This window comes from Podarcis vaucheri (assembly GCF_965113315.1).
Source record: "Podarcis vaucheri genome assembly, chromosome: 9".
NCBI classification, from domain to species: domain Eukaryota; kingdom Metazoa; phylum Chordata; class Lepidosauria; order Squamata; family Lacertidae; genus Podarcis; species Podarcis vaucheri.
In genome coordinates, this window is record NC_138767.1 from 49,376,685 (window position 1) to 49,402,390 (window position 25,706).

General features: G+C 43.5%; 1 protein-coding gene across 1 annotated transcript; it reads left to right on the plus strand.

Moving 5' to 3' along the window:
• Positions 1-494: 494 nt before the first annotated feature.
• Positions 495-25,706, plus strand: NEIL3 (nei like DNA glycosylase 3). Its single transcript, XM_082237228.1, has 10 exons — positions 495-1,148; positions 6,394-6,512; positions 7,721-7,855; positions 8,842-9,055; positions 10,164-10,238; positions 12,841-13,007; positions 16,622-16,791; positions 20,966-21,344; positions 23,307-23,481; positions 24,974-25,706. Exons 1-10 carry the CDS (start codon positions 837-839, stop codon positions 25,154-25,156), a joined length of 1,929 nt encoding a protein of 642 aa, XP_082093354.1. The 5' UTR covers positions 495-836; the 3' UTR covers positions 25,157-25,706.

Genomic DNA, 25,706 nt, shown 5'->3' on the forward strand with positions numbered 1-25,706 from the left:
TCAGAGAATTGTAGAATTGGAAGGTGCCCTGAGGATCATCGGCTGGAATATGCAGCTGGATCAAACCTGCAACCTTGATGTTATCAGCACCATGCTCTAACCAGCTAAATTATCCAGCGTTGGTTACATGATCATGTGTGAATGTGCACGCATGCACACGCATTCACAATCTCAAGACACATATCTATTCCCGGCTCATATACACAGCCTATGCACTGGGGCACTGTATGAACTGGACCTCAGACAAATGCATGGATATGAACTGGAATTCTTTGTAAGGGCACTTACATGATATTTTCACGCCTCCCCCCCCCCAACTAAGTCATACTCAGAACAAACATCATTATCAATGGACTTCCGTGGCATATACAATTATGACACACTGTGCTGCTGCAGGCTTTCGCAGTTTTAAGAAAAACAAGTCTCTCTTCTGCCACACAACCATGCCCAAGCCCTGGCAACTCTAAGGCTTCGCTTTCGGTGTAAATATACTCTGTGTTGCATCAACAGCAGCTCAGCCGGTGGAGCAGGAGACTCTTAATCGCAAGTCCCACGTTGGGCAAGAGAGTCCAGCACTGCAGCGGGGGTTGGACTAGATGACCCGTGGAGCCCCCTTCCAACTACTCAGAAACCTAACTGAGCTCAATAGGGCTTGCTCCCCGCACCCCCGGTAAATTCGAAGAGGATCTGCAGCTCAAATATCTGTGAACTTGAATACGCGCCAGACACGCAAGCAGTTTCTCCTTCTCTTTTATAGAAGACAGAGGGATGGAAAGGGATCCAGGGGCTGCAAAACACATTGGCAGGAACCCTGAAATCCCAGCCGTTCCTTCTACATGCGAAGGCGCTCTCGAGCTCAGAGTCGCCGGGACCCTGCGCACAAAACTCCCGGAGGCGGAAGCGCGGGGCGGGGCAGCGGCCAGGCAAGGCAGGCGGGAAATTTGAACGCTTTTTCTTTTTTCCCCCACGGCGGGAGGATGGTGGAAGGTCCCGGCTGCGCGCTGAACGGGGAGAAGATCCGGGCCCGCGTGGCCCCCGGGCAGGCGGTGCGGGGCGTGCGGGGAAGAGCCCCGACGACGCCCCCGTCCCGGTTTACCATCACGGCAGGACGAGGCGCTGCCGCCGCCGCCGCCTCTTCCCCTAACGCGGTTAGTAGCGTCTGCACTCCGCAGCCGGCGCGGATCTAAACCTCCGCTCCACCCCCGCTGTGGTTATAGGAATGACTGCAGGGAAGGAGTCGGGCGGCGTTGTTCGCAGGGCTCCCTCCCCCCTCATAAGAGCAGAGGTTGATGGTCACCTGTCAGGGATGCTTTAAGTTAAGATAGATGACCCTCGGCGTTCCTTCCAGCCCTATGATTCTAGGGCTACCCAAAGGCACATCCAGCCAGATCTGCTTTTGGGAGCCCACAAGCAAAAACGAGGAATAGCAGTGGTCTTCCAGGTGTCTTTGGACTGCAGCTCCCCCCCCCCATCCCTGACCAGCCTCCAAGTTGGCTGCGGGCCTGCTGCTGATGGGAGTATTTGCTGATATCGCCAAGGTTGCAGGTTTGATCCATGTTCCTGCATTTCAGGGGGAGGACTCGATTGATGCTCAGGTCCCTTCCATCTCCGATTCTATGAAGATCAGTGAGCAGGATCCACACCCCAGCTTGCTTTAAGCCCGCTTTGCATATTATGGGTGTGATAAGGGCAGAGGGCAGATTGCTAGTTCTGCTCCCTGGTGTTGGAAAAGCGCTGGCCCCTGGGTCTGAACACCCACACATTGGCACAGAGGTGTTCCCGGGAGGAAGCTGTTCTTGTCTAGGCTTCCATGCAATGAGGGTGTGGCGTTGCAACAACAGCGCTTCCTGCCTCAGCCCCAAAGCCCCGTGATTGAAACGACTTGCTAGGATTACTTCAGCTGCTGCTCCCGAAAATGCATCCATTATAGAAAACCCATTTAAACTAATGGAAAGGTCTGAATGTGTTGATAGGATTTTAGGGCTGTATTAGCGTGTGATGTGTTTACAAAGGTTATTGCCATAAGCAGATTTGCAGACTGTAAAGGGGGGAAATGGCGCATGAATACAGTGGTACCTCGGCTTACATACGCTTCAGGTTAAGACTCCGCTAACCCAGAAATATTACCTCGGGTTAAGAACTTTGCTTCAGGATGAGAACAGAAATCGTGCTCCGGCGGCGCAGCGGCAGCAGGAGGCCCCATTAGCTAAAGTGGTGCTTCAGGTTAAGAACGGACCTCCAGAACGAATGAAGTTCTTAACCTGAAGTACCACTGTACTTAAATAAATCTTACCACTGAGTTTTTACCAATGATATTTGCATGGCCAGTATGGTGCCCTTTGGTTCCCTTCATTCCATTTTGTTAGGCTCTATATTATAATATTGTGGCACAGTATTGGGCAGGTCATGTCAAACATTGAACAGGCTGCCAGTCCTGTTCCTAAAACTAAGCATCTGCAAGGTTGCCCAGTAAACATTCCTTTGTCGCATGTCAGAATTACAACAGACATGACTGATTGACATGAGGTTTGTATAGCTGACACAATTGTCTCGTCCCCAGTAATCATCAGTTCTGACTGTTTCAGCGATTTCGGGCAGCTGTTTGTGAGGGCTTTTTTGTTTTTTGTTTTTCCCCTGCACAAAACACTTAAAAAGAAATAACTGGCAATCTGTAATATATTCTTGCCATTAACATAATAAATCAACCATAACGAGTCTGATTAATTTGAAGAGTTGGTAGAGCTTGGGCAAACATCTAACACATGTAAGAAATAATGAGGAAAGTGTCTTCGAGTCACTTTGCCTAATTAGGAAGATGGCAATATTTTTTTTTAAAAAAAATTAAATAAAAATATTATAAGGAAGCCCGTTATACAATATCTGCTATAGAGTCACTGTCATTGAGGGTTTGTTTTTTTAAAAAGAAAAGTACAGGGAAAGATCACATACTGAAATTGGTTCACAGGGGGGGAAAAAACAAAGCAGGTGGATGGAGTTGTTTGTTTGCTTAAAAATGTACTAATGAGGCCTGCTGTTGGTGTGAATGCACAGGACAAGGGAATAGGGTTCTCCTCCTCCGCTTCCCCACTTGCTTTCCCCATGTACACAGCATGCAATTTCTCCACAAGTTTTGATCACTTGTGTTGCCAGCATAAAATTACTCTGTTGGGGCTTGTGGAACTTTATAGAGGAAAAGATGTTGGAATATAAATGAGCAGCTTGGGTTAATGAGCTGTGAACATCCAAGGCTGTATTCCTGATTGCTGGGGTGGGGGGTACGGAGGAGACTCCCCACCCACCCACCCTGTCTTTGTTCAAGTGCAAGCAAGGAAATTTTATTAGAGGAAACCTAATCCTCAAAAGTACTCTGGTTACGTGGTCTTTCGTTGGAAATATATAGTAAATATTCCAACTTGAAAATGCACAAAGCGTTCTCTGTTTAGGTTGTTTGTAAAGACATGTTTGGCATAAATAGTAAATCCTGACAGCACTTCGTATATATATATTTTTAACAAGTGGTAACTTGTATTTTGCCTTTGTAACGATAACTTGTGTTGCTCTTCCCTGGGATACTGTAGCTTTTTTTTTATTCACTAGAATCTGGGCACCTTGTAGCTATACACAAAGCCAAACAACTCAGCACTTGGCACTGAGCCTGGTGTGTTTCCCACAGAAGGCCCCACATCCAATCTCTAGACATCTGCAGGTGGGGCTGAGAAGGCTCCCTGCCTGAAACTTTGGAGAGTCACTGCCAGTCTAGCCTAGACAGCACTGAACTAAAGATGGACCACTGGTCTGATTCCATATAATTCAGCTGCCTGTGTTCCTACTTAGTGCAACCCTTTGGGAACAGGCCATGCCCATAGCTCAGTGGTAGAGCATCTGATTTGCATGCAGAAGGTCCCAGGTTCATAACCTGTCATCTCCAGGTGGGGATGGGAGAACACCCTCGCTGAAACCTTGGAAGGCCACTGCTGGTCAGGGGAGACAGTATTGAGCTAGATGGGCCAGTCTAGGATTCCATGATTTCCTGAATTCTATGGTGTGACTTGATGGAAGGCAGCTTCCTATGCTACAATCCTTCTGTCTGATCTGCGCAAACAGCAGATCATGTGGTAAAACATCCTGGATTTGATTGTTTTATAAAATTATTTATACTGTATTCTGCCTTTGGGGACATGCCTTATCCAAGGTAGCTCACAGTATCATGAAAAAAACCCCCACTAAACACAGCAATAAAAATAGTCAATCTTACTTACTTGAATTTCTTCACACCTCAGTGGCAGGCAAGGGAATCACATGACTAACTGCACCTCCCAAACTTGCGCACACAGAAAACTACATGTAGTGTAATACGAGGTTATAATCTTTCTCTCTAGTTGTTGTTTTCATTCAGTGAGGGTTGTCTTTCACAAAACCATGTCATCCCCTTTCCTCAGTTTTGGGGTATCTAAGAACACTTTTATCCTGTGATAAAGGTTTGTGGAGACTTAGTCCCCATTCATGTTAAATGCCAGTGACATGAAAGCCCTGTGGCTTGTTGTATGAGTCAGTTGTATGATTTCTTCCAAGCTGAAGTGACCACTGGGCTGGGAGGCAGGGTGATTATAGACTACTAAGAACCAATGCAATTGACTGTGCTAGTAACCGTTCATTTTTCCGTATGCTAACCAGACTCTAGCTCCTTTCTCCAGAGAATATACTTTGAAAAGTAAAGTCATTTCCCGAAAGTAGTTTTCAAACAGTTTGTGCATAGTTAACTTGGAAAAGGTATCATCTGCTTGTTGTACATGGCCTCTGCTAGACGCAGGTGGCGCTGTGGGTTAAACCACAGAGCCTAGGACTTGCTGATCAGAAGGTCGGTGGTTCGAATCCCTGCGATGGGGTGAGCTCCTGTTGCTTGGTCCCTGCTCCTGCCGAACTAGCAGTTCGAAAGCATGTCAAAGTGCAAGTAGATCAATAGGTACCGCTCCGGCGGGAAGGTAAATGGCGTTTCCATGTGCTCCCCTGGTTCGCCAGAAGTGGCTTAGTCATGCTGGCCACATGACCCGGAAGCTGTACGCCGGCTCCCTCGGCCAATAAAGCGAGATGAGCGCCGCAACCCCAGAGTCGGCCACGACTGGACCTAATGGTCAGGAGTCCCTTTACCTTTACCTAGATTAAGGCACCATGCCGTGGGTGGATTTGCTTCCAGATGATCGCCAGTGATGGCCTAGCCTGGCTTAGCTTGAGGAAAAAATAACATTCATGGTTAACAATGGCAGAGCATAGTATGTGGAAGGCTACAGCCAGCATGGCACACTGTAAACTAAGGAACTCTTTCGTTACATGTTGAACAGAATAAGCTTCAGTCCACCCTTCCTCATGAGCCTATTTTTACTTGAATCACAGTCACAAAGCTGGATGAATTTCCTGCTTTTGTGGTGTGACTGGGAGAGCAAAAATGAAGCGGTTGTCAAGCATCTGTCAGGCCACAATGTATGGGCAGTGGGCTGAGTTTGGCTTGAGAATGAACCAGTTATGCAGGGCTGGTGTAGAAAAACATCTGAAAAACGAGGTCATTATCAACTGTATGCCTTGTTGGATGCACTCAAAAGTAAATTGGCCCTGAAACATGTTTTTGAAATGCACCAAACTATTCAAAACTGATACTGGCTTTGGTCAGGCTGATGGAAAACCACTTCTAAAGAAGCCTAAGTTCGCTCCCATTCACCCTCAGATTTTATGCATCCAACAGCAAGTTGTTATCCTGTCTGAAATAATCATAAATTACACCTTCAGTTTACAACATGTTCTATTTCACAAAGACATCTAGAAATTCAAAAAACAAATTGGCAATTGAGAAAACAGTAATCTTGGGCCTTTAAATTATTTAATATTGTGTGAGTAGCAAGGAAGATATTTCATAAACAGTGTCAGCATATTATAGTAGTTTGGCAAATAAATAGCTAAGTGTTGATGCATTTAGCGTGTAGTCTTCCAAGAGCTTTTGCTTGAATCATTTCTTACATTCTGTTGTACTGACAGAAGGGTCCTAGTGGATAACCATAGACTTGCACAAGTTGGTTTCATACAAATATTTGGGTATTTGGTTTCACGAGTCTTTCAGCTGGAAAACTCGGAGCAAACTGGCAAGGACCAAAGCGGAGCTAAGCACGAATGTAATTAGTTTTCTTTTGTACAAACATTGGAAGATTTGTCCAAGTGGCCATTTGTGTTTTTAAAACCAACATTTTGATCTCAGATTTTTTTGGGTGCACCTATTTGGTTTCTGTGCTTTTAAAATATATCTAGAAGGAGTTCCATCATACAGTCTTAGATTTATATTTGGCACAAAATTCCCTTTACTTATTTTTATTTTATTGTTGTTGTTATTGTTTTCGTACCACTCAGGTGATTGGAAATAAAGTATCCAGTCAAGACGTCTTGAGTGTGCTTAATGGATGTGTTTACAGTGGTGTGGAAACTCTGGGGAAGGAGCTGTTCATGTATTTTGGACAGAAAGCCTTGAGGTAAGTAAAGTGTACATAATTTGGAGGAAATATTGCCCAACTTTATTAAGCTTTGTTGAAAAAACTGGGCTTTAAAAAAAGGTGTTGCTTGCACTCTCCATCTCTGCACACAGACATGGTTTGTAAACCATGGTTTAGCATGAACATTCAAGTGCAGCTCCCAGAGAGGAGCTCATGGTTGCCTTGCTCCTCCTTAGTGGTTCTGTTGCTGAGCTAGCTAAGCCCATGGTTCAGCTTACTCTGTCATCCAAACCAAGGTTCTTTGTTTAGCTATCCTGAACAAACCACAAGCCATAAACCACAGGACAAACCTTCGTTAAAACTCATGGTGGGTCTGGAGAGAGCTAAACCATGAGCCTGGGTTCAAATCACACCCCAAGCCATGACTTAGCTCAGTGAAAGCATGACGATGACCAGGAAGGATCAAAGTGGCTGCATTACTTCTCTGCGCACCCACACGCTTTTGTGATAAGTTGTGGTTTGGCTTAGTGCGGCATTTGAACTAGGCCACTGAACACATTCTCATACCGACTTAAAACCTTTCAACCATTGACATAAGAATATAAGAAGAGCTCTGCATCTGGTTGCAGTGATTGTCTAGAACTGCAGAAAAGAGAGGAAGCTGGTAGACAAGAGTCTGTTTGTAAGAGATGCACAGTCTAGCAAAAACCTGTTTGTTCACGCAGTGTGACAAAGGCCTTCCTTAGCGGATTGGTGCTCACATGGAGGTGAATGTGTTGAGACAAATATATATGCAGTGGTACCTCAGGTTACATATGCTTCAGGTTACACATTCCGCTAACCCAGGAATAGTGCTTCAGTTTAAGAACTTTGCTTCAGGATAAGAACAGAAATCGGGCTCCGGCAGCGCGGCAGCAGCAGGAGGCCCCATTAGCTAAAGTGGTGCTTCAGGTTAAGAACAGTTTCAGGTTAAGAATGGACCTCCGGAACGAATTAAGTACTTAACCCGAGGTACCACTGTATAGCTAAACCGCTGATGACCATAGAAGGGGGAGATTAAGATACAAAAAATAATGCCAATTACAGCAAAAGAAGAACCCCAACTAAAGCCCCAAACAATACCCCAGTTCATCAGTCTGTCCAGCAGCCATAGCCATTGTAGTTGGAGTTATGCCAGAGTAGGGGATAAGCTAGAAATAGTTAATGTTCTGAACTGAGGGATATTCATAAATGTCTTTCTTTTCTAGGATCCACTTTGGCATGAATGGTTCCTTGCGTATAAGTGCAGATGCAAGCCAGAACAGAAGTGGAGAATTGGCAGTTCTGGAAATACAGCTTACTAATGATTTGGTTTGTTTCTACGATGCAACTGTTGAACTTAGGTAAAGCCATGAATGTTTTCCTGTGATATGTTTTTACAAGAGTTACTGAAGGGGGAAATACTGTGGCTCCAAGTTGGAAACGTTGCAAGATGGCTTAAATCAGGCTAAAACTATGCTTAAATTCAAGTAGTTCCTTTTATTTGCTTTATAAGCGGGGTGGTGGTGGTAGAAGAATAGATGTTTGCAAAATGCCTGGATGCACACTGAAAATAAATGAATAAATCGTTATCCATAAAACTGTCAAAAGAATATACTGCCCTCTCACAAAATATCAGGGTATAACATGTACAACACTACATTGCACAGCGATATAAGAACATGTGTGTAAGATCACATATTTGTACTCCACATTTAATGGAGAATAGTTGCTTCCTTGCAATATTTGCTCATAAATAAATGCATGTTTGTACTAGGGCTGCAGGGTTGAATCAAGTTATTAATTCATTTCTTAAAAGTTGACCAAAAATGTGCCCTTATTAATGAGGCAACAGATTTCTTCCCCTCCCTACCCACCCAAAGTATTGCTATATAGTACTGGGGGTCCTGTAGCCTTCCAGATGTTGGTATACAAATATCAGGTGATTGACTGGTTGGTAGCCTCACCCACCTGCCAAAGAGATCTGGGATGGGATTTTGTTCCATCCACTGGAAAAGGTTTCACACCCCTGGTTTGCTTAGACAAGCTAATTTCAAACTTTTGCTTATGAAGTTTTATTCAATAACCCATAGTTACAGTTAACCACAGTTTAGGGTTCTGGCATAATGTTAAACTGTGGTAAATCAGAATGGAGCTTTTTTTTTAAAAAAAGGTCCTGGTTTAGAACTATGGATTGCTTCCTGCTAAGTCCAGCCTGGCTTTGGGCAGTTTTGTTTTCTCTCTCTGATACTACCTACTGATAAAACAACTACTTAAATATTTTAATTGCACAATGCATTGCTCACCTACTGTCCGCTTACAACATATACCCCCCCCCTTAACCTTGCAGGAATGCTGCTGAATGTGAACAGAAAGTCAGAATGCTAGAAAACTTGGATGTATGCTCTCCAAAATTTAGTTTTCTAAGAGCAGAAAGTGAAATTAAGAAGCAAAAGGGACGTATGTTATGTGATGTGTTGCTCGACCAGGCAGTCCTACCTGGAGTGGGAAACATAATAAAGAATGAAGCACTTTTTGACAGTGGTCTCCATCCAGTTGTTAAAGTATGTGAAATATTCCTGGCTTCCTCCTGCTTGCAGGTTTGAATTGCGAGAACTAGAGTTTAAGAAAATATATGCAAATCTGTACCATTTTCATAATGGTAACAGAATATTAGGCACCTGGCCATGGCAGTTTCAAAAAGCAGATGAATCTTCAAAACAATCTTCTCACAAAAGGGATGTGGCATGCAAGTAACCAAGATTGCTTTTCCTTACAAATTAAATAAGTGGTCTTGAGAAGAAAATAATTCAGGTTGATATTTTCATATTGGGCAACTGTGCTAAAATGAACAGTTTAAAAAGTAGTAAAAACTCAGAAAGTATTCAAGTACAGTGGTACCTCGGTTTATGAACAGCCCTGTTAACCAACTATTCGGTTTACGAACTCCACAAAACCAAAAGTAGTGTACCAGTTTGCGAACTTTACCTTGGTCTACGAACCAAAGCCAAATGGTGGAAGGGCACTATTGGTGGGAGGTCTCATTAGGGAAAGTGCCCCTCGGTTTAAGAATGGATTTGGTTTAAGAATGGACTTCAGGAACGGATTAAGTTCGTAAACCAAGGTACTGCTGTATCTTTTTAAAAAGCCATACGATGATAAAATTGGTCCCTGATGATGATTTTCTGGTGCCTGAAAAGTACTATGATGATATTTATCTCCTTGGGGGTTCCTGACTTTATGTGTGCCCCCCCCGAACCAAATCCCTTTGTAAATGGTGGGTCCACTGTATATCAACCCCCTACAGTGGGAAAGGGGACCTGGAAACAGCTATAGTTCAGTTGTAACCAAGCTGATTAAAATTCTAGCACTGATCTCCTTTAAGTGATTGTCAAGGCAAAAGTTAATGGCACTACCTGGTGTTCATGTTTGTGGTAGAATTTTATACATGTCTTCTCAGAAGAAAGTCCACAGAGTTCAATGTGGCATACTCCCAGATACATATCCATAGGATACCAGACTTAAAACAATACTAGCTGTCCCGCCACCAGTGATATGGCATCTTAAGATAGGGGTTCCAAGTCCCCAGCCTTTCCTCGTTTTAAGCAGTGACCCACTGTGGTTTGGAGAGTCCTTGGCCGTCGTTTTTTAAACCTCTGCTCCAAATTCCAGGCCTGTCAGCTAACAGATGAGCAAGTACATCACTTGGTGAAAATGACTCGGGATTTCACGCTACTCTTTTATAAGGTAGGGAGAAAGCCCTTTCTCAAGAGATCTTCGAAAACTGCATTAAAATGTAAATGCTGAACATGTGTCTTGATAGTAAAAATGTTTTTAACACCATTAGTATAAAATTGCTTCACCCAGCCAATTGATTGAAGAGGCTTTTTCTCCCTGGCTGATTGAAAATTGCCTGTGGAATCCAAAGGGAAATGCACTTGAGTCTTTTAATTTTCATAGGACTTGGGGCCAACTGATGTATTTAGAAAAAGTAGGAAAGAGCTGTGCCACTCCACTAGAGAGCCCAGGCAGAGAATTACATGATTCAATGTTCCCAAGCCATCAGAAATTATCTGGAGGTAGAAAGGTAGCACAACCAGGGGAAGTGGTTTTGGTCTTCAGCATGCTAGGTTTCTGTTTGATTATTTTTTTAATAAGAAAAATGTAATGTGAACTCTCCTGGAGTGCTGTACTATCAGCTTTTTCTGTCCAGGTGGTTGGTGCTTAAGCACCATTGATGGCAACTGCCAGAGAACTGGTAACTAACCCATCATCCTTTGCACTGTCCTTAAAAGATGAATTGCATTGCTTGACGTCTTGCTTACCTATAAGTCAGAAAGCTAGGGGAAATGTTGATGGTTTCTTTTCTTGCTGATAACCTTTTGCTTATTTTGCAAATAAGAAATATGGGTTTGTAACATTATATATATATATATATATATATATATATATATATATATATATATATATAGATTCTTTATTGTCATTACACAAGTGCAACATTGCACAAAGTGCAACAAAATTGGATGCCATCCCTTAAAACAACAAAAGCAAGACAACAACAACAACCAAACAAACCACATTCCAGCCACACCCACACCACACCCATCAAACTCCCAGGTCACACTAACGAGTTACAGCATTCAAAAGGGCCACAGCTCTTGGATAGAAACTGTTTTTCAGTCTATTTGTCTTTGACTTGATGTTTCTATATCTTCTGCCAGAAGGCAGTAGTGCAAACAGACAGTGTCCCGGGTGAGATGAATCCTGCAGGATGTTATTTGCTTTCCTAAGACAACGGGAACCGTACAGTTCTTCCAAAGATGGGAGAGGATGACCAATAATCCTTTGGGCTGTGGTTATGACTTTCTGGAGCACCTTCCTCTCCCTAGCTGTACAACTGGAGAACCAAGCACAAATACAGTATGTAAGAATGCTCTCTATGGAGCCTCGGTAGAAGGACACCAGCAGTCTCTCACTCAGATTGTTCTTCTTTAAAAGTCTGAGGAAATAAATTCTCTGCTGGGCCTTCTTCACCAGAGCAGTGGTATGTGCGCTCCAAGTCATGCCCTGATCGATAGCTACTCCCAAAAACCTGAATTCCGCCACCCTCTCCACCCGTTCCCCGTTGATATACAAGGGCTGAATGTCCGCCTTTTTTTTCCTGTAATCCACCACCAATTCCTTGGTCTTAGCCGTATTAAGAGCCAGATTGTTCTCTCCACACCAAACACAGAGCCGCTCCACCTCGTCCCGATAGGCGGACTCATCCCCTCCTGAAATGAGCCCTACCACCGTAGTGTCATCAGCAAACTTGATGATTTTGTTGCTGGAATAGATGGCTGTACAGTCATACGTATAGATAGTGTAGAGCAGGGGACTCAACACACAACCCTGTGGTGAGCCGGTGTTAAGGCTAAGGGCTGTGGACATGTGTGACCCTACTCTAACCCTCTGGGAACGTTCTGACAAAAAATCCAAAACCCAGAGACAGGTGGAGTTGGAGAGTCCAATCGCCTCTAGCTTGGACACCAGTCTATGGGGGAGGATAGTGTTAAAAGCAGAGCTAAAATCCACAAACAGCAGCCTCACATAACTCCCCGGCTGCTCCAGATGGGACAGAACAGCATGGAGAGTGGTATTGATGGCGTCTTCTGTGGATCTATTTGCTCTGTATGCAAACTGGTAGTTGTCAAAAGTTATATATATATAATTATATATATATATATAAGTTATATATATATAATTATATATATATAATTAAAGAGCTTATTGGTTCACACAAAAAAAGTGCATTGTTGAATTTCAACCAAGGGGAAGCAAGGAAGTCACTTAACAAGGTCAATAAGTATAATTTTTAATAAGGTTATGATTTTTGTTTGTTTTGTTCATTTATAATTTAGTGAAAATTTATTTTAAAAATTGAGAGAAAAAATGTGCATTGTCTTTTTCTGACAACAACAAAAGCCCTGCAATGATTGACAAGCAATTTTAAAAAAAGGAATGATAAAGTTATAAGAACAAATTAAAAGCAGATTTAACAAAATAGCATCATTTGTGCTGCCCGAGGAAAACAAACCTCTTTGCCCGGTGTCAAAACAAGGCTTATGCATGGTTATTCCTCTCTGGGGAGATCATTCTATAAAGGGGAAGCTAATTTCCAGGACAGAAAAACAGGAATTTCTCAAATTCATGGAACTTTTTTTAACTGCCCAAAGTGTGAATGTATTTAAATCTCTCTTTTTGGATTTTATTTTATTTTTTCTAGTCAAGGATAAAATGATTTGACAATGGGCTGGAGCTCTGGCTTTCTAAATCACATGAATAATAATTCAGTTCTCTGTTCTAGTGTCGCAAGACGGGATCAGCATTGTATAAGCATTACAGGGTGTACAAGCGCCCTAACTGTAGTCAGTGCAGAGCAAAGATCACGGTGTGCCGCTTAGGAGAGAATAACAGAATGACGTACTTCTGTCCTCTGTGCCAAAAGGACAAGCCTCAGCTTGTGGATCCTGGGTAGGTTGTTCACCTTTATCAAACATTTTCAAAATTATCTCAGCATTCTGAGAAGAGCTGGTTTTAGAAACGATAACCTTTTGCTCAAGAGCTCTCCAGCTTGTCCAGTGTCAAAACCCAACCTTTGGTGTTTGTTTGTTTTAAATGGCATTCTGTATTTTTCTGTCACTCCTTCCTCCTCTTTCTGGGCTACCCCTGCCCATTGCCCAGCCACCTGAATTAAGCCAGCAATTCTGTACGCTAAACCTTGGAGCGAGTCCTATTGAACTTATTGGGACCAAGTAGATATGGATAGGCTACCACAGGAAAAGAGTTGAATGTGCACCAGGGATGTCCAACCGGTCAATTGCTATCAATCTATGTTTACAAAATGCCTGAATACAGTGGAAATAAATGAATAAGTTGTTATCCGAAAGAATATACTGCTCTCTCACAAAATATCAGGGTATATAACATGTATAACAGTAAGATCACATATTTGTACTCCACATTTACAGGAGAATAGTTGCTTCCTTGCAATCTTTGCTCATAAATAAATGCATGTTTGTACTAGGGCTGCAGGGTTGAATCACCTTATTTTTTAAATGTCCTGATTAATCAGGCAACAGACTTCTTCCCCTCCCTCCCTACCCACCCAAAGTATTGCTATATAGCAGGGATGTCCAACCGGTCAATCGCGATCTACCAGTAGATCGCAGGGCCTCCCTGGTTGATCCGTGTCTTTTGTGTGATCCTGACTGATCCACCCCCAAATCAAAACAGCAATTCAACAACTTTGGTCAATCCAATGGGTAGATCACTGCCAGTTTTTTAATAGTGTGAGTAGATTGCAGTCTCTTGGGAGCGGGACTCCCTGTAGTACATCAATGGAACTTAGTGATATAATGAACATTTCCTGCATTCAATGAGCAAGGCTGCAATCCTAAAGGCACTTTCCACAGAAAGTGGGGTACAGCAAGGCTGCAATCCTAAATCCTGGTAAGGAAGTCCCATTGAACACGGTGGGCCTTATTTCTTTTTTTTATATATTTTTTATTAACTGGCCTATCACATCAAATTAAATCATATCACATAAATTCCGAATTACAAAACCGAATTTTAAATTTTGTTGGGGGGACCCATATTTCAAGATCCGAAGGGGAATTCTGATCATCTTCTTGCTGCTGCGTTAATGTCCCAATCAGTCCAAATCAGTCCAAACAGAGTTCATAATTCTATCCTGTCTTATCTTGCTGTTTCCACATCACATCTTGTTCATATATTTTCTCTTTTTTCTTTATGATCTCTTCTGATAGTCTCCTTAAGCTGATAAACACCAATAGTAATAATAGTCCTGTGTGAATTTTCCGTTCTTCCAATCCTCAAATCGAGATGGTTTCCATATATCATCTCCTTCATAGATAACACCACTCTTTCCATCATAGTCTCGTAAAACTGTCGCTCTTAAGTCCCACTGAGGAGTTTAACCCACAATATATAAACAGCTCTATTTCTCTCTTTCTCCTCCCAGACTCAAGACCTCCGACAGAGCTTCCCAATATGGCGACGGCATTTTTAACTGCGTCATTCTAAAGCTCTTACACATTCCACGCTCTTCTTAAAACGTGCTTTGGTTCGAAAGTTTATCTCCACACAGCCTTAAATCCACAGCTTAAGTCCTTAAAACGACATTTCTGACTCGTAAGGGGAGGGGATTCTTGTTTAATCACATAAGAAAAGAAGGGAGAGTTTTTCCCCCCTCCCCCCTCAGTCATTTGCCGTACCTTGTCTTGGAGTATCTTCTCATGTTTTATTCTTATCTTGTTTTGTCAGAGATCTCTTCTGTTAGCAGTAATTATGCCCCCTTCTTTCTTGAAATATGTGCATTCCTTTCATCCAAATTGTTTCTTTTGAAGTTCTTGCATCTAGTGGCGCGAATCAGGGACGGCGTCCAGGAGTGTCGAAATCCCACAGGAGGGCTTTGTGCCTAGTGCCCCCACCCCCACAAATTCGGGGGTGGTATAGGGCACAGCAGGCAAGGGCCGTCCCCCCACAATCCTGGGGGGGGGGTTAAGGAGGCTAATTACCCCCATCATAGCCTCCAAATTAGATGTTATTGTCAGCCATCTTCCAATGCGCCCCCTAGTGGCCCCCACGGTGGGCCTTATTTCAAGGAAGGCATGCATAGGATGGTGCTGTAAGTAGCCCACCTACTTTTTCTTCATCTTCCTTTAAATATTTTCCATCCCACCTCTTCTCTCCCTTAGAGAGCCAGTGTGGTGTAGTGGTTAAGAGCGGTAGTCACGTAATCTGGGAAACCGGGTTCGTGTCTCCGCTCCTCCACATGCAGCTGCTGGGTGACCTTGGGCCAGTCACACTTCTGTGAAGTCTCTCAGCCCCACTCACCTCACAGAGTGTTTGTTGTGGGGGAGGAAGGGAAAGGAGAATGTTAGCCGCTTTGAGACTCCTGAAGGGGAGTGAAAGGCGGGATATCAAATCCAAACTCTTCTTCTTCTTCTTCTTCTTCTTCTAGACAAAGTGGTTATTTTTAGGGCCGTATTCCCTGATTCTAAAACAGTAGGGTTAAGGAGCGCATTCACTGCTGGAGTCACACAGATATCTTATTTTCATCCCCTTGTTTCTCTTATGCAAAATAATGCAGGCAGCAGGGTTTCAGCTTGTTAAGCTGCAGATGGAGGATGTCTACTGAGAGCACCAGGGGTGCAAGCTTTTATTGAGAATATTTTCTCCACGATTCAGAAAAGAGGAGAAAAGAAAAATTCTGCTACCTTCTAGCTAAATTGGAAGAGATTTTCAGGGAGGATCGTTTTAAGAACACAAGAAGAATTCTGCTAGTTAAGACTAAAGGCTTGCCTAGTTCAGCATCCTGTTTCTCACCTTGGTCCACGAGATACCTCTGTAAAACCCACAAGGAGGGCAGCAGCCTCCTCTCATCCCAAGTACAGCCTCCAATCCCAAGTGGGGGACAGAGTGGGCAGACCTCTTCTGATCTACATGCGTCCATAGGAACATGTGTATAGAGCCCTCTATATATGGCAGCTGTTATGACTGTACAGGGAAAGGGAGGAACCTAATCTCCATCACTTCCTGGCCTAGCATGTGTATTGAATCTATTTGGAAAGTCTAGAAGGGCTGGATTGCATAGATCAGGGATGTGCAGCCTGTGACCTTTCAGACATTGTTGGACTTCATCAGTTCAAGCCAGCATGGCCAACCACCAGGAATGGTTGGCGTAATGATTGAAGAGCTTCCAGAGAGCCAAACAGTAGCCATACCCGGTACAGGTGGCTCATATGCCACTGTGTTTTATCACCCAGTGCTTTGAAATAAGTAAACTCTTATTGTTGTTTTTTGGGAAATACACTTTTGAGGAGCGGGAATAGTGCCCTTCCCATTCCATGTCTCGATAGCAAAGTTCACAGCCTTGATAAACCCTCAAGGTGAACTGGAGCCTCCAAGCTATCAGACGCAGAAGCCCAACTTTCCCCCTCGCTGGTGGCCAAGCTATCAGAATCCAGTGTTGAATCTCCCATATAACCCCTGGTGGAACACAACGCTCAGAACAAACCTCTCAACATGTTAACATCAATTTCCCCCTTTCTTTCATTGTGCAGCAAACTGCCAGGAAGAAATGGTTTAATTGGCTGGGCATACAGCAGGGGGTCGTCTTGTAAGGAACAAGTTGCTCAGCAATCAGAAGAGGAGTGGGCCTGTACACTATGCACGCTGATAAACAAGCCGTCTGTCAAACTCTGTGATGCATGCCTGACTCCAAGGCCTGAGCGTAAGTCTATATATGGTTGTCTGTCTGGCATCGTAATGTATTTCAGCAGTGCAAGTAACATGGGACCGTTTTGCTTGCTGTGTGTTGTTTCTACTCCTGTTCACAACATACAGGTAATATGTTCATTAATACGCTGGTCCTAAATGCCTATTACTTGCCCTAATGCTTCAAATCTGAAATATTATATGAGGAGGAAGACAAAGGATATAACTGATATTATTTTATTTCAGAGGTGCTTTATACTTTGTGGTATGGTGCATGCACTGTTCCCTTCCCCTCTCTTTTTCTCTCTGCAGAAAATCCCACTCCCATTTAGCTAGACATGTCCCCAAACATTTAGAGACATGTGACAGACATGTGGTTGGAATTGAGAAGTTGCTATTGGATGTGGCTTCCTGACACATGTTTTCTGCTTGTTATCTTTTCTTTGTGGACTTGACCACTTTGATGTGTAGGAATTGTAGGGGTAGCTAGCCTAGTTTGAGGGCCTGCTCTGGTTCCCCAGGCAAATTCTTCTGGGACCCCAAGACCTGGCCAGTTTTCATGACAGCATCAACAAGAAGGAAAAAATAGTGGAACACAGCACTGGGGTTGGCAGGGCCCAAATTCCTGACATGGATGCAGATCTTCCCTTCCCCAGTCATTACACCAATGACTAATGAGTGGGGAGAAAGAATGATAGCCAACTATGATTCGTCTAATCTGTATGCTTCAGCTGTGGAATGGGATGGGGGGCAGTCTGCTGGTGTGCCTTTTGCATCTGTTCATAGATGAGGCTGTGCTGTGAATGTGTGGCATGGAGGGTTGGACAGGGCCAATATATACTAGCCACCCCAAAGTCCCAATTAAAAACTAAAAAATGAGAAGGTCCTTAGGTGTCCTAGCTATATGGGGTGGGAAGAATAGACAGCCCTTCTTTCCACAGTTCAGGAAAGAAATTCAGAGGAAATCCTCTCTCAAGAAAATTAAGATAGAGAAAGGTTATATGAAACAGCCCTGAGCAGATGCCCGTCTTCTTAGAATCTGCATTATAAACCCAGAAACTTGTCTCAAGGAACAACTGTTTGTGCAATAATAGCATGTTCCTTTTGTAACTCAAATATATACTTTCACAGCTGTTATCCCATCCCATGCTGCATGAATTATTCAGTTAAACCTTTGGTACTTTTTGCAGATTTCAGCAACTTCCCTGAATTGTCAGACCAAATGTTCCATAAATTGAAAGGGAGTGCATTTGTAAGGAGAAAAAAAATCTTTTATAGCTGGAAGAGACAAAAGCTGTCCTCCATCCTGTTAGTATTTCAAAAACAATAGACGTGTTTGTGTGTGTGCACGCGCACACGCATGAAAAGTGTTTAAAACCTGTAATAAAAATTGTGATTTTAAAACTAAGTGTTGAAACTTCACATGGGTATTATTATTATTTTTTTACACCTTTTACAGTTGGAGCATGGCGCTTCCGTGCACTGCTCTGGTTCGCCAGAAGCGGCTTAGTCATGCTGGCCACATGACCCTCGGCCAATAAAGCGAGATGAGCGCCGCAACCCCAGAGTCGGCCACGACTGGACCTAGCAGTCAGGGGTCCCTTTACCTTTACTGTTGGAGCAAACCCCAATCACTCAGCAATGATGTCTTTCATTTCTCCCACAAAGAAGAGCTGTTCTCAACTGCAGTGTTCAGCTTCTAATCTCTGAGGCACTCTACTTCTCTGCCCTGCCCTACCTGATTGTATTTCCTCCTTTCTCTTCCATGATTCTGTCCTCCTTGCTATCCCTTTCCTCTGCTTCCTCCTGCCTTTGTGCTTTCTGCTGTGCTGCTCTAATTTATCAGGCTCCCCCCTCTAACGGACAAGCCAGTTTCTTTTAAGAGGCTCCCCAAGTTTGGGTTAATATAATCTTTCCTGCATGTCCAGTCTCACCTGGATCAATTGCTGGCTATTCTTACTAACTGCAAATCAGGGGTGGGGAAACACCCACTTTTGCCTCTTCCTTGCCCAGCAGTGGGCATGGGGCCCCAGAAGGTTGCATGACCCTCGGACTGCTGTCCATTCTTGTCACTCTTCCTCTGTCGGGTCTATTTGTTTTGCACTTGGTCTGCCAATTGCAGTCCCTGAGAAGGTGCCTTTACCCATAAGGATGACATAGACTAGTGAAATATGCCGGGAGTGGGCTTGGCTGTCAGTGGAGCACTGATGCTATAAGCATCTGGTAAGATCTTCCAGTAGAAGCTCCCGGAAGCCTTTCACACTCTGGACCACGACTGACTGTAAGGGAAGGTTGAGAAAAGATGTGCCGACCTGCTGTAGGCCTTCTGGAGCCAGCAGAGTGCCGGGCAAGAGAGGTTAGCGAGCAACTGTATCTGCAGTCGGGAAGGATTTCTGTTGTCTGCCAAAGTTGCTCTTGGCTGATTGTCTTCCACTAAAATGTCAGCCCCAGGAACCTAAAGATTTAGTCTGTTCAGAAAGTCAGATTTGCCAATTAACTTCTCTCCTGGAATTTATGCACCCAGCTGGTTCCCTAGAAGCTGAAACGGACCCAATACAACAAAGGCAGCGTGGCTTAGGGCTTTAGAAGAAAATCACGATAATGCTCTTTTTCTCTCTCTCGGCATCTTTCATTCCAGTTGTGAAGCTTTTGAGCTGTTATCAAAGTCCAATGCTGGCATCTAAAGACTTCTTTAACATATGTTTAAATAAAGCAACTTTATCTCAAAAATCTACATTAAAATAAAATCTAGAGAGGTTTTTTTAATAAAAAAGATGATGTAAGTAAAATGATTTCCTTAATGCTTATAATTAATACTTTTGTGCTAGAATCAGAACTGTAGAGTCAGAAGGGACCCCAAAAGTCATTTAGTCCAAGCCCGTGCAATGCAGGAATATCAATGCACAGATGGTCTCCCACCCAATTTGAAACCATACCGGATCCTGCTTAGCTTTGCAAATGTGCTTGCAGTTTCCCCCCTCCACTTAATTAATGTATGTAAAATTCCCTTAATTAATTGAATGTATGAAATTTTACTTCCTCTGAAAAGGCCCTTTCTACATTCCCCATCCTTGCATATGTTGCTAGTGTGCATTCATAAGACTATTGCTGTCTTTTTACAATGCTAACCTGAACTGAGTTGAGTCCTACTGATGTAAATGGGGATGTGCATCAGCATCCAAGGCTAGTAGACATTATGGATAACTATTTCTTAAGGAAGAACTGTAGCTCAGTGCTTTGCATGCAGAAGGTCCAACATTCAATCTCTGGCATCTCCAGGGATTGCTGGGAATGTTTCCCTGTCTGAAACCCTGGAAAGTTGCTTCTATTCAGGGAAGACAATGCTGAGCTGACTGGACCAGTGGTCTGACTTGGTGTAAAGCAGCTTCCTATGTTCACAACTATTAAAAGGATCTAGGGGTCTTGGTGGACCACAAGCTTAACATGAGTCAACAGTGTGATGCAGCAGCAGAAAAAGTGAATACTCTTCTAGGCTGCATCAATGGAAGTATAGTGTCCCAATCAAGGGAAGTAATAGTCCCCCTCTATTCTGCCTTGGTCAGACCACATCTGGAATACTGTGTCCAGTTCTGGGCACTGCAATTTAGGAAGGATCTTGACAAGCTAGAACATGCGTGATGCAACCAAAATGATCAAGGGTTTGGAAACCAAGCCTTAAGAGGGTCTGTTGAGAGAACTGGGTCTGTTTAGCCTGGAAAAGAGGAGGCAGATATGATAGCCACCTTCGAATATCTTAAGGGCTGTCACATGGAGCAGGGAGCATGCTTGTTTTCTCCTGCTCTAGAGGATAGGACTTGAACCAATGGATTCAAGTTGCAAGAAAGGAAATTCCGACTAAAGAACTTTCTGACAGTAAGAACTGTTTGACAGTGGAACAGGCTCCCTTGGGAGCTTGGGAACTCTCCTTCATTGAAGGTTTTTAAGCAGGGGTTGGATGACCATGTGCCGTGTATGATCTAGTTGAGATTCCTGCATTGCAGGGCATTAGACTAGATGACCGTTGGAGTATCTTCCAAATCTACCATGCTATGATTCTATGATTAGTAGTGTGTAGAGCAGTATAGATGTAGTTCAAGAGCACGGGGGGGGGGATTTCAGTGGGGGAGGAATAAGTGGTTCAAAGAGGATACTAACTGGGATGTCTTCCTTTTCTTGCTATCAATTTTAAGTTCCAGAAATACAGAAGAATGAAGTTTTGGCAGCCTTTAACAGCAGCTTAATCAAGTACCCATGTAATAACTTGGGAAAACCAAGGGGAGAAATTAAGATCAACAGGAAAACTGTGTTTGGGACAACAACATTAGTGCTGTCAGATTTTGCTAGCAAATTGCCTCTGCCAAAGCATAATGGAAGCAGAAGTCTAACTCCAGATGGAAACTCTCTGTGTGATTCTTCACGAAATGATTATAACAGCACCAACCACCATGCTGTAAATACACCCGTATCATTCTCCCATCAATATAATTCTTTAAAGCCGGCACAGAAGAAACAGAAGATTGATTCCTCATCTTCATCTGTTGGGGCAATCAATGAGAATTTAGCAATCAGGTTTGTTAATTCCAGATCTAAACAGGATTCCTCTAAAGTATATTTCATTGAATGTGGACTTGAAAGGTAGAAATTGATGGGTGCAAGGCAATGTTTAGAGGGAAACATTGGTTTGGGGTTTATTGCGTGTTTTGCTTTTGAAGTGGTTTGATATAATATATATTCCGTCCAATAAGGATAATGGGTAACTCATGAAACAGAGTTTGTTGCTGCTGTGTGTCCCTTATTTGTCACAGAATCGCTTGTGACTCAGGCAACTTGTTAGATCAGAAGAAAGGGCAATTTACCAAGCGGCTAACTGCAGTGGCAAGAGATTAGTTGCTGTGTCTTAGAAATGAAGCAGGGCAGAAGCCCTGGAACTTTACAGAATTTTATGGTAGGTGCAAGGGGGCTAGTGGGCTTCTCTATTGCACAGCAGAGCAATGCATTCCTTGCTGCCTGCTTCCCTACTTGGTAGCTCAGAAACAAAACTGCATTGTGGTGTAGCAGGTGTAGCACCGTGGTTGAAAGTGTTAGCCATGGACCTGGGAGACAAATCCTTACTAGGCCATGAAGCCCACTGGGTGCCCTTTGGCCAGTCTAGCGTACCCCACAGGGTTATTGTAGGGGTGAATTATTGTTATTAATTAAAATTGTATACCACCCTATACCCATAGATCTCAGGGCAGTTCACAACATAAACTTGAGGATGGAGAGAACCAGGTATGCCACTTTGAGCCCCTTGGAGAAAAAGACTGGGTATATAGTCGTACCTTGGTTCTCGTACACCTTGGTACTTGTACATTTTGGTTCCTGAATCCCAAAGACCCAGAAGTGTTCTGGTTTTCGAACGTTTTTCAGAAGCCAAAGGTCCGACGCGGCTTCCGCTTGAGTGCAGGAAGCTCCTGCAGCCAATCGGAAGCTGTGCCTTGGTTTTCGAACAGTTTCAGGAATCAAATGGACTCCCAGAATGGATTAAGTTCGAGAACCAAGGTTCCACTGTAAAGGTATGGGGTGTATATAACCCATTTGAGTAAGGAGCCAATTAAACCCCCGTTACCCAAAGTTGGACCTTTGGGGAGGTGGCGAAGACTGAGAGGGGGTTGGAGGAGGATGTCAGAGTTCCCAGGTAGCACTTTACGATGTATACAGGAGCGCGAGAATAGCACCGCCGGGTGGAATTTGGCCTTGACTTGTAGAATTATAGCAAAAGAAAGGTTGGCTGCTTCTAAATCAAAGTAACAGGGAGCGAACTAACCTTGTTTAAACATTAACCATCAAGGAAGATGCCCTTGTGCCTTGTAAGCGAAGATGCTCTCCAACTCTTCTGGTGACGCTAATGTTAGGGGAGAGTAAAGCTTCCCTGCCACCTTCATAAAATATACTTTTCTGCTCCGCCAGTCAGACTTCCTCCTCTGTGGAACATGATTGGGATCATTAAAGTAGCTTTGATCAAAGAGCATGGAAAATTGTCTCCGAAGCGGACAAGTAGGTAGAGATCCCCATGGCCTGGTCTAAGACACTTGTAATAGCTTTCCAGAGGGGGAGACTATAATTGGAGGGAATTGGACCTCGAGTATGTCTTGCCACTGCCAATTCGGAATGCCTTTTAAACAACATGAAAGGACAAAATTTATGCCAGCGACACCGGAATAGTGCTGTTTTATATTTTTTTAAAAATGAGATAAAATAAGAGGCCATGCAATTTTGGGACTTTAAATTTGCCACTTGCCCTTCATTTCAATTGCCTGGATGCTCAGTGCAGATTCCTTCAGTTTTATTTAAAGAAAAATCAAGCAGGGCAGGTAAAATATCCGGTTTCTCTATTTTGAACCCTACACGTGTATAACAATGCATTATTGACAGCTGTGTACGAAAGGCAAGAGTGTTTGGTGGAAGGGAGGAAGAGTGTTGCTGCTGCTGTAACTAATCCCTTTTAACTTCATGCAGTTTTTATTATTATTTTGCAACCTGTCATTGCAGAGCACCTCCAGTTAATATGACAGATGGTTCTTACACATTAAATACTGGCAACCCTCGCTGCAGTAAACACAGCCGCTGCTGCGTTCTTCGTGTGGTGAGGAAGGACGGAGAAAACAAGGGCAGGCAATTTTATGCTTGTCCTTTACCCAGAGAAGCCCGGTGCGACTACTTTGAAGTACGTGAGATTGCGTAGCCTTGCCGAGCACCCTTGAAGGGTACAACTTTTTTCCTCCAACCCATTATGATTACTCATGGGTTTCATTCGTATTTAGTGTACTGGAAGGAGAATTACAATGTCACTGATGAAGTTAGCTTTGCCTAGATAACTTCTAGACGCATCCTGGCCACTGCAGAATGGTTTTCTGCATGGAGTAGAGTCTTGGACTTTGAATTCAGATTTTACACTAAAAGGTTTTCATTTATTGACACTATGAAGAGTTAATAGACACATAGAAAGATATGGCTTATTGATATCCCTTCCCCAGTTCTGAAAGCAGAAGCAGGGGGGTATGCTCCTGTCAGTCACAAGCAGAATTTAACCACCTGGCTAGGATTGACTTCTTGCGGGGAGGGCACAAGAGGGGATTTATTTGAAGAGTGGAATTGATGCAGACATGGGAGTAGAGATTATTCTTCAATCAAGTAGCCATTGCTGTCCTTGAATGGGAATGGAGGGAGTTTGGGAGAGGGTTCTCCCCCTACTTCTCTGCCTCTTCAACCAATAGCCATCTATGGCAGTGATGGGGAACCTCAGTGATGAGGTTCACCTTGGGCCTCTCGGTCAGGTCTTCAGCGCTCCCTCCAGGCCACAGACCTGCTTCACATCCTCCTGGGATGTTTTTGCCACATTGTAGAATGTGTGGTGGCACCTCCTGCCTGCTCAGATGGAGACAGATTTGTTCCTTCCATATGCAGAGTAAATGTATGGAGGAAGGAGCAGCACTTTCTTCTCCCAGACGGCATTGCAGCTTGTTGAAAGGTCTGAAAAGGGCTCCCTGTGCAAATTAGTGGTAGTCGCTGCAAAAATAAAATAAAATCTAAGAGTCTCTTTGTATGGACCTTGGCATCCTTTTCAGACCTTCTACCTCATGGGGCTGGGACCAGCAGCGGACAGATAGGTTGGGAGTGGGGCCAGTGTATACACTCCTCCCTTCTCCACATGCTTAATATACACATGGAGGGAAGTTCTGAAAGGGGAGTAAAAGGCCCTCTTAACTAACTTCCAAAGGATGGGCTGAACGCAATATATAATAGATTATTTTCACGTGGGTTTTGTTCTGTTAACACAGCGATTGCGCTGGCCTCTGCTATGCAGTAAGAGGTGCAGTAATGTCATTTTGACCTTCAGATTCTGAAAAGGGAGAGAAGGAAGTTAGAAGTGTGGGGAAGTGAGATCTATTGCTATTCAGCTATGAGGTACCAGAACTTTACTTGCATAAATTGAACCCATGTTGCCTCCAGAGTCAGATAAAACTCCCGAAAACTGTACTCTCACAAAGTCAAACCAGTGGAGCTCAGGCAGTGAAACATATAGTGTATTTGAAAAAGAGCCATTTACCCTGATTATTAGCAGTTGCCACCTACCTGGCAGAATTAAAGTCGAGTTTCTTGCCACCGGTCTAAAAGAGGGATCTGATGTTAAAAGGAGAAATGATTTCTCTCTACAGTGGGCAGACCTGCATTTTCCCTTCTGCAATCACAGGAAGCGCAGCATTATGAGGACGGTGTTGAAGATTGGTCCTAATAATGGAAAGAATTTCTTTGTGTGCCCTCTTGGGAAGGATAAGCAGTGTGACTTCTTTCAGTGGGCAGAAAATGGTCCAGGAATGAAGATTATCCCAGGATGCTGAGCAATTCATCTCCAATACACCATCTGACGTTAATCTTCTCAAACTGTGTGTACAACGCTGCTCTTCTCTGGGAGATACTTTAGGAGGGTCATGATCAAGTGGTATCTTGCGATTGCAAATCCATCTAAATTATACATTTGGACATGCTTTCTTTTGTTCCCTCCTTCTAACTGCTTCTGTGATTTGTTTTATCTATCTAACACTAGTAGAAGCTCTCATGTGGAAGGGTTAACATATCTGAACAATACCCGGTCGTATCTTTTGTTGTCTTGTTTCCTGCCACCCCACCCCACCCCAAATTGCTTAAATACAATCTTCAGGAATTATCTGGATTTAGTTGTCTCTCACAATGTGCTACAATCTGTCAACAAAACATACATTTTTAGTCGGAGATTGTACATGTTGTTTGTCCTTCAGCGCTCCCCCCCCACTCCCATTTCTTAAGCTGTGCTTCCATAAACATTTATATTTCAATGCATTTAAGATGAATAGATTTTAATACACTTTGTAATCAGTTATGAAAGATTAATATATTCAATAAACTTGTTTC

Excerpts from the sequence above, each read along its gene's own strand:
- NEIL3 (XM_082237228.1), top strand. The coding sequence starts at position 837 with ATGCGAAGGCGCTCTCGAGCTCAGAGTCGCCGGGACCCTGCGCACAAA. Across the intron at positions 1,149-6,393 it reads CCGCCTCTTCCCCTAACGCG|GTGATTGGAAATAAAGTATC; the intron begins GTTAGTAGCGTC and ends CGTACCACTCAG. Across the intron at positions 16,792-20,965 it reads CCTGACTCCAAGGCCTGAGC|TTCCAGAAATACAGAAGAAT; the intron begins GTAAGTCTATAT and ends ATCAATTTTAAG.